Here is an 8378-nt window from a genome sequence, read left to right as displayed (position 1 = left end):
TTGTTTTTGAAGCATTATTTTCCATGATGCCTCAACATGCACCTCTTACTCTAATTAGGCTCAACTGTGCAATCCCCAAAACAAAATGTTCACTGCCACCTCTACCCTTTGTCCCCAATGTTTCTCTTTCACAGAATGCCTCTTCCCAAGCCATATATTGTTCTTCTTTCAAGGTTCAGCTAAAAATACAAATGTCTTTTATGACCAAGGTAGTGTTTCATCAATTAAAATTTGATGAGAATAATATTATTATGTGCATACATATATTCTTTGTCTGTGTCAAGTACTGCATCTCTCTAAGTACACTTTTAAGCACATATTAAATACTTTAAAATAATGTTAGTGGGTCTTATGAATTAAGATTATTCTCATATAAGATAAATTAGGGCAGTTAACAGTCAAAAAAATAATGAATAGTTCTTGAAAATAACTTATTTTTTTTGGTGCCTACTATGAAGGCCTATCTAAAGAAGTTGATCGTACTTTATTATTTCAACCAAATATGTCCCAAAATATTTATTTAATTCAAATTTAGAATTAACTTCTAAAACAATATATGGTAGGCTGGGTGGTTAAGAGGTGCTTTCTTCGTTAATAGATATTAAGGTAAAGATTTTTCCTAATGCTTACTTCCCAAGATGGTAAAAGTAGTCCACTTTACATCTTATGTGACCTTGTTTTAGCCACATGACTTATATTTGGCTAGGACACAGAAATGAATCCAGCAGCTGCATACAAAATAGGCATGAAATATTTTGTTGAGAGAATTTAATTTTTGATGGAGGTAGCCATTGGCTCAAATAAGCTAAAATGCTCACTAATTTAAAAATCTTATACATTTTGACTTGATAATATTATCTCTTTTATCCTTTGTGGTGGACTATACAACGGTTCAAACAAAACAGTGAAACTGTGTTTTAAAACGTGTTGCCTTGAGAAGGCAGACATCGTCTAGTTATCTTGTTTCTATGCTTTATTACCCCAGCTTTGTTTTTCTTTTATTTTCCACCACTCCAAGCTAGAAATGGGCAGAAACAGATCTCCAGAACCAATTGGATAAATGAGGTACTCATACTCTTATTTTTCCTAAAGCGCCTAATAACACCTTCTGAAGAAAACTGAAAGTATTATTTTTCCTTGAAATGCATTCCTTTTAATTCTACCTGTGTTGAAAAAAAGAGAAAGAAAAATCCTAGCCACTTCAATAAGATATTTAGTTAAACAGAGTCAAGGTCAATACAATTCTGAAAGAAACATTTGTCTAAGCTAATGGATCAGTTTGGCCTTTGATAAACCCAGAATCTCCTAAAGAAAGTCATGGCTTGGGTTATTGAGGAGGTGGGGGTATATGAGGGAATTCAGGGAACATACATTTCCGTGATAGTCTCTGGCAGATTTGTGGGGATCTCAGTGAGACCTTTCCCACGGCAGTCTACGATATTGTTGCTACAGGTACAAGCAGCTGGACAATGCAAAACACTGCAAGACGGCGCCATAAATGATTGGTGACCTGAAAAAGAAACAAACGGAAGTTATAGTTTTTCCTCCTCAATCTCATCATTGTGAAACACACAAACTTAGCTAAAATAACAAAGCACGTTATTAAACAGAAATGCATTTCTCTAAATACCTGATTATAAAATGATACTATATTTCTACAATATATTTTAGGAAGCATGCATGTATGTTTTGGGGTCAGTACCGATAAAGCAAATGAGATTTTTAAAACTAATTACAAAAATGATAATTTTTAAAATTTGAAAGATTTGTGAGAGAGGTTAAATTCTGATTTGAAACTAGAATTCTATTCAAATTTATTATGAGTTCCAAAAAAAGCAGCAACTTCAGACTAATCTATATTTCATTTCTAATAAGCTTAGATAGAGCATGGTCTTTATTGAATTTAAGTAGCTTAACTTACTTTAACTCAAAGAAGGAAAGGAAAACAGTAAAACTTCCCTCTCGGTAGACATAACTGTCTAAATAAGTAATCATGTGCCAATAAGTGTGGGGGAAATAGATGATGCTAAGTTTGATTTCTGGGTAGGTTCAAAATTACCGCTTTTTTTGAAGTTGTAATAATTTGTATCAGGTCATTCTGTTAGTTGTAATCTAGATGATTCCTTTTTTGACTTTGTATGGCTTAAAATTTTAGGCTAAGTAGTTACCCAGAGGTATATATTTTACTACTCAGTATTGAAATTTTACTGTTCAAATGGTGAACAACAGGCTGTCAGGCATTTTGTACCAAATAGGCATCTGCAAATGCTGAGTTTGTCCCTGCAGCAGGGCCAGACCTCTCTGCCCTGCAGAGAAAGGGCCCGAGTGGTGGTGATACCCAGGGAGGAAGCTACAGGCTAATTACTAACCAGGTCCCTCTCAACAAGTTCTCACACTTTACAAAAACAGTCTCAGTCTAAACAAGAAACGTGAACTTGCCTTCTTCCTCATCTAGAAAACAGGAAGGAAAAAAGTGAAAAGAGAAAAAAGTGGTTAGGAACGAATTGTTAGTCATTTCCTTACTTAATTTTTTATAAAGCAATCAGACCTACTGAGCACATTCCATGACATTATAAGAAAATTTTGTTTGGGTTACAAAAAGCATGAGAAAATACATAAAAAGGTCTAAAGGACAGCAATAAAATAGAATCCTGAACTAGTATGTCTTCTCACTCTTCCTTTAGGAAACTGGTATTTATGATGCATTACAAATATTTAAAATTTCTGTTTTATTGTTATTTTGAACAGACACTTCTGAAACAGAAATAATTTATATGGATTGGGAATCAGACTGCCTAGGTTGAGATCCTTGGACTTAACTCTACAACCTTCGACAAGGTTACTTACCATTTCTTTTTCTCAGCATTTTAAACTTTAATGTAATGTTACATTTCTCGACAGATGTTATGAGGGAGGTAAAAATGAGGTAAATATTTCTGAAATACTTAGACTGATGCTTAAGCACAAAGAAAGAACTAACTGAATGTCACCTATTGATACTTTACATAACCGGTGTCTTATTTTTGTTTTCAGATTTTTGTTACTAAAGTTAGTCATTTATCTCTTTTAGGTAGGATTGCATCACATGAAAAGTATTTTGTCACTTTGCAACTACAGTTCTGTTACTTTTTCAATTTCCCAGCCGGGATCCAAGATTAGTTCATCATTTTTGCAACTGTTAACATCAAAATAGAAATAAATTCTTACCTAAAGGTAAAATCATGAGTAGCAAACAGAACTGTAATTTAGGAATTTCTTATCTTTCCCTTGGACTGAAAACTGAAAAATCCTTCATCATAACTTAGGTGAAAGTAATCAGTAATTGCCAACCATGCACGAATGTCTTAGAGCCTATGACATCATCCCTAACACAGAGGATTTCCACAGAGTATTAGTGCATAACTGCACATTAGTGAGGAACAGTGAAACCTCTGAAGCATGCACCTTACACAGTTCCTTACATCATAGCATACGGGAATATGAAAACAGAAAGGTTCTTTCTCCCTTACCACTGCAGACAAATTCTCGTTTTTGAACCTCAGCTACGTTATGGCCCCTTAGGTGGGATGGCCCCATACATTGAGTGTAGAGGCCCACCCGAGGCCTTTGGCGTAGCCAGTCCGAGAGCCAGGCCAGGTGGCAGTCACAATACAGGTTGTTCGAATGGAGTCGACTAAATGAGAGCCAAGAAGTTTAAAGCAAGAAAACAGAAAAGAGTCATTTCAAAACTTGGAAAATTCATTCATAATAACATATAACTTCGTCTCTACCTATAAATAGGTTAAAGCTTAATAAATGCCAATCTAATTATTTTCCTAAAAATTAAACTGGTTTATAACCACAGAGTCAAGTCCCTCTTCATCTACCTCTGAGCTAAGTAAGTATACAGAAGCTTGAACATGACCATGAAAATCTTTTGCCTACGTCTATTCAAAGGGACAAAGAGACACAAAGAAGTCCAAGGCAAATTGCTCTGCAGTCCCAACATACCGGCAGCCAGTGGGGGTGGGGTGGAGGAATGGGGAAGTCTGGGCTCAGGCAGGGGTAGGAGGCATGTTAAGAAAAGTTGTGGCTCCCAGTTTGAAATACCAGTTAGTCTTGTCATTATTAGTCTCTGTGGCAACTGCTGGCAAAACTTTTTTAGCAGGTCACTTTCATTTTTTGCTGAACCCGACAGAATAATAATTCAATATAAACCATTTCTTTTCACATCCCTATTCTGATTTCCTTCTTTTTGTTTAATCGCAGTAAAAGGGATTAGCTGCTTTTGGCTCTTGGGGACATAGCCTCAAAGAGCAGGAACTGAAATTAAAAGACGTAAATGGCTGGGAGTGAAGGAATTATGCCAGCCCCCTCTACGCTGGCAGGGATCCACACCAGATCATGGATCCCTTCCAAGTGGTAAATAGCACTTCTCCATTAATAAAATATCAGACAAATGTATCCACTAAATTAGGTAAATGACTTCAAACTGGCTTTTATGTTTTTTCAAACTAAAGAAAAGGACATCCAAAGCTATAAATCAAAGCATCATTCCCAGAATCATCTATGCCATGGTAATACCATTTTAGCCCTTTTTAGCTGATGTGCTCGATTATAACCCAATAACAGTAATGGATATTAAAACATGAAACCCAGTCCAGAAAGCTAATTGGACCATAAAAATGGAATTTTTAAGTAGCAATGATAATACAGAATAATGAAACAACCAAAGCAAGGGAATTTAAAGTCAGATGACTGTTTTATATTCTCCTTGAGCCTCGAGGTATGGAATAGACTGTCTTGCATCCAAACTAGACAGCATGCCACAGGACAGAAAGGCACATTTTGGGAACGCTGGGCGACCTCTGGTGAAGTTTGCTTGGAGGTCAAAGTGGCATCTTTTGGAAGCCACAAGGCATGTTCCACATCATTGCTCTCTAAATATTTCCATTGAAACCAAGTACATTACGATGATTCAATTAGATGTGCACACATTTGAAATGAGAAAAGAATATAAAAATTTAAAAACCTGATTAGTAAGACAAACTGTAGTGGATTTCCACAAGAAAATAAGACTCACTATACTATTTAATTTGTTTTTAAAAACTTAGCTAAAACTAATGAGAAACCAACTTCATTAAATATAGTTTGAGTGAACTGGGCTCTTCATTTTGCCAGTTAGTCTCAATCTGATAGCCCCAAGAAAACAAAACTTAGTTATGCCTGCTTACTTTTAGAATGATTTTATTTTGCTTAATTATATTCCAAGGAAATTATAGCCCATGAAGAGCTCAGTTTTAGTGAGGAAAAAATGACATTAGTATTGGTATTATCTAATTCATTAAAAAGTGGCAATTCAACTGATTTTTGACTAAAGAGAGAAAATAAATGTAATGTTCTCAGTTATAAATTATTGTAAAACGAAAATATTTTGAAAACCCTATCAAAATATATTTACTCTACTTAAAAACGCATATTTTTTCAAAAAGTCCAATGCTTGGTTTTGTTTCTCACCATTTCTCACATGTTGTATATAATATATATTTTTAGGTCAAGGTGATTCTGAAACCCAGTTCAAATGCTATTTATCTCTGAAAATGCTTTAACTAAATACCCCACCCTGGGCTTTGAGGATTAATTTTTCTCTAAGAGAAAAAAATAGCTGTATCAAACACTTTTATTAGAGAATCATTTTTATCCATCTAAAATATTTTAATGTCCATCTGTAACTCCTGAAAAGATATTTTAAAATATAAATGCTGACACAACCTTGATTACAGAAGCACTAAAGGGTGATGCTGTAATTTTACGTCACAAAGAATGCTGGAGAGCCAGTTTAGCTTTATTAGGATTGCTTGCCATACAGTAATAAAATCATAAAGATTTACCATTTATCATTTCTGACAGCCAATCAAGGAGTCTTCCATTTCTTAATGAAATGTGATCTCCACAATAGCTCAAAGTAAATGTTTTTCTCCCTCCCCCAAACTTCCCATAACGCACATCATTTAAAAGGAAGCTTTCAAGTTTTCAGAATAGTAGTTCATTTATTCAAATATCATATCCAGAACTTTTTAAAAAGTGGTGTTTCCCTTGTCTACCCCATGATGATCTAGTGGTCATATTCTTTACTTACTAAAAACAGTACTTAAGGGGAATCATTAATTGATTAAATTGACTTTATATATATATTGTGGCTACTTACAAAGTCCTAAGTTTAGGCATATGGTTGAAACTTGCCACAGAAAGTCTAGTAATGTTGTTATTGTTGAGAGTGCTGTAGAACAAAAAAAGGTTAGAAATTTTAGATATGAAAATTTATTGATCACTCCATATGTTAACACAGAAAAAACCTCTTGTGATTATGTTTATGCAGAACGATTACCTGGTAAAGATGGCATCAAGAATGAACTGTATTATACACAAGATGATAAATAAATTTCATACTTTAACATATTACTATGCATTCATCAAATATGTATTACTAATTTGTGACTTGAGTCATAGTATCTTTGACCATGTAGCTTTATGCACTGTGTACATACATGTCGATTTACGATACTGGCTAAGAAATGAACGAGAGATAGTCACAGTTGGAAAAATTAAACAGTTATATTTCCTTTAAGGGTATTATGTATAATTAGTGTCCACGAGTAAATGAACCCATTTGAATTCTCCAATTGAAATCTCATAGCAATGGCACAGAATCAGTACTTTCAGGTCCTGGAACAGAGTCCTGTTAATTGCCCTTTACTGTGGACAGCAGCTGCTGTTGAAATTTGAGTAGGAAGAACAAAATCTATATTTGGTACTTGCATTGGGTAGGAAACAAGTGACATGCTGTAGCAATATAGTAAAAGCTTAATATATTCTAGCGGTTTTTAGTTGCAGCCACATATCCTGTTCTTTGTTTAGTGCTGTGTAGTGATCATGGTTTCTGGAAGCCAGGGTCAAGAAGATGGGTGGTCAAGGGAGATACGATGAAAATAAGTATACTTCTCACTTGGTTCAAATGTTTCCTAATTTCCCTCTAACACAAGCATTGTTAGTTGTATTATTACTACTATTTCTACTACAACTACTACTCATTCATTCATCAAATATGTCCTGAATGGCTCTTATTTTTATGGCAACATGGAATTTCTAAAAATAAGTCAGGCATAAATCTTGTCCTAAAATAGCATACAGCCTAACTGCAGAGGTGAATTACACAAATTACAAAAACTTAGAGTTAGTAAGGTTTAGAAGAGAGATATCTTTTTGTCTCCATTTGGAGAAGTCTGATTGTGACAAGACAGTGAGAAAGACAGTTATCCCAGGAATGGGTGAGCAGAGTGTGGAGATGACAAATGATTCCAGTATACAGAAGATATAGTAGGGTGATGACTAAACAGGGCAGTGGCTGAAGAAGGCAGGAAAGATGGATCTTGATACAGGTGGATGATGTTTAATATTCAAGAAGGGTTTGAATTAGAGGTTGCACATTCACTTGCCTACAGAGGCCATGCAGGAAACATACATGAGAGAAGCAGGCTGCTTGTAAAGAAATAAAATGGGGAAGAGAGACGGGGAAGAGCAGACCGATCCCTGGGGACAAAGAGGACCTTGGTGATAGTGATGATATTCTCTGTTGTAGCAACTAATATTCAGCTCTGATGGACTGCTGCTCTGCTGTAATGGAAAGCTGCCAAACAATCTGATTTTCTCAAGAGAAACTAAAAACGGAAGTTTTTAGATCAATCTTCCTAATTTTTAAATACTGGCAACTAACTCAAATATTTCAGAGCCCACGGGCCACGTCTGCTTGGGCTAAGCAAGATACATTGAGGCCACTTTAGGCCAGCTAGTGGCTATGGTTATCAATGGTGGGATATGGGGTGTTCAGGGGTAGAGGGATTTACTTAAACTTCTCAGTAAAGCAGGGCACGACAGCTACAGATCTAGAACATGCACTGACTCTCTTTACTATCCAGTTTAGCAATGTATTGAATGATATAAGAACTAATGCAAATGATCTGAACTAAGTCGTATAGAAAAAACCCCACTGAATGAAGGATCTATAAAGCACTGAATTGGTCGGCTCATGTTATCTGAAAGCCTCTAGTATTTTCCTGTACTCGAGTGAAATGAGACTTTTTTTCAAGCACCATTAAAACATATCCTGATGTCTGAACTAAAAGGTTTCACTTCTCAAAGGGATTTGCTTTAAATGACACCTTTTCCTACCCTCAAAATTTATGCTGATTTTATATGGCTTAAATCTTCAGAGTATACAGCATACTGAAATGTGATTTTGGGGACAACTTTTTTTTTAAGCAATTCACACTAGGCAGACATGCGTTAATTTTGAACTATAGTTTCTTATAATTCCACACAAAAGAGCTATCATTGCATGC

The 8378-nt window shown here is 35.3% G+C and overlaps 1 protein-coding gene across 1 annotated transcript; it reads right to left on the bottom strand.

The window, feature by feature from the left end:
• Positions 1-391: 391 nt before the first annotated feature.
• LOC149749125 (slit homolog 2 protein-like) lies at positions 392-6356 on the bottom strand. Its single transcript, XM_089911708.1, has 3 exons — positions 6188-6356; positions 3510-3673; positions 392-1510 (listed from the first exon to the last, which is right to left on the bottom strand). Exons 1-3 carry the CDS (start codon positions 6205-6207, stop codon positions 1359-1361), a joined length of 336 nt encoding a protein of 111 aa, XP_089767834.1. The 5' UTR covers positions 6208-6356; the 3' UTR covers positions 392-1358.
• Between the last annotated feature and the right edge of the window lie 2022 nt (positions 6357-8378).

This window comes from Delphinapterus leucas, chromosome 5 (assembly GCF_059928025.1).
Source record: "Delphinapterus leucas isolate spDelLeu-1000000601 "Yukka" chromosome 5, BTC_Dleu_Yukka2, whole genome shotgun sequence".
Lineage (NCBI taxonomy): Eukaryota > Metazoa > Chordata > Mammalia > Artiodactyla > Monodontidae > Delphinapterus > Delphinapterus leucas.
Note: the sequence above shows the minus strand (reverse complement) of the source record. Positions and strands in the feature narration are given on the sequence as shown.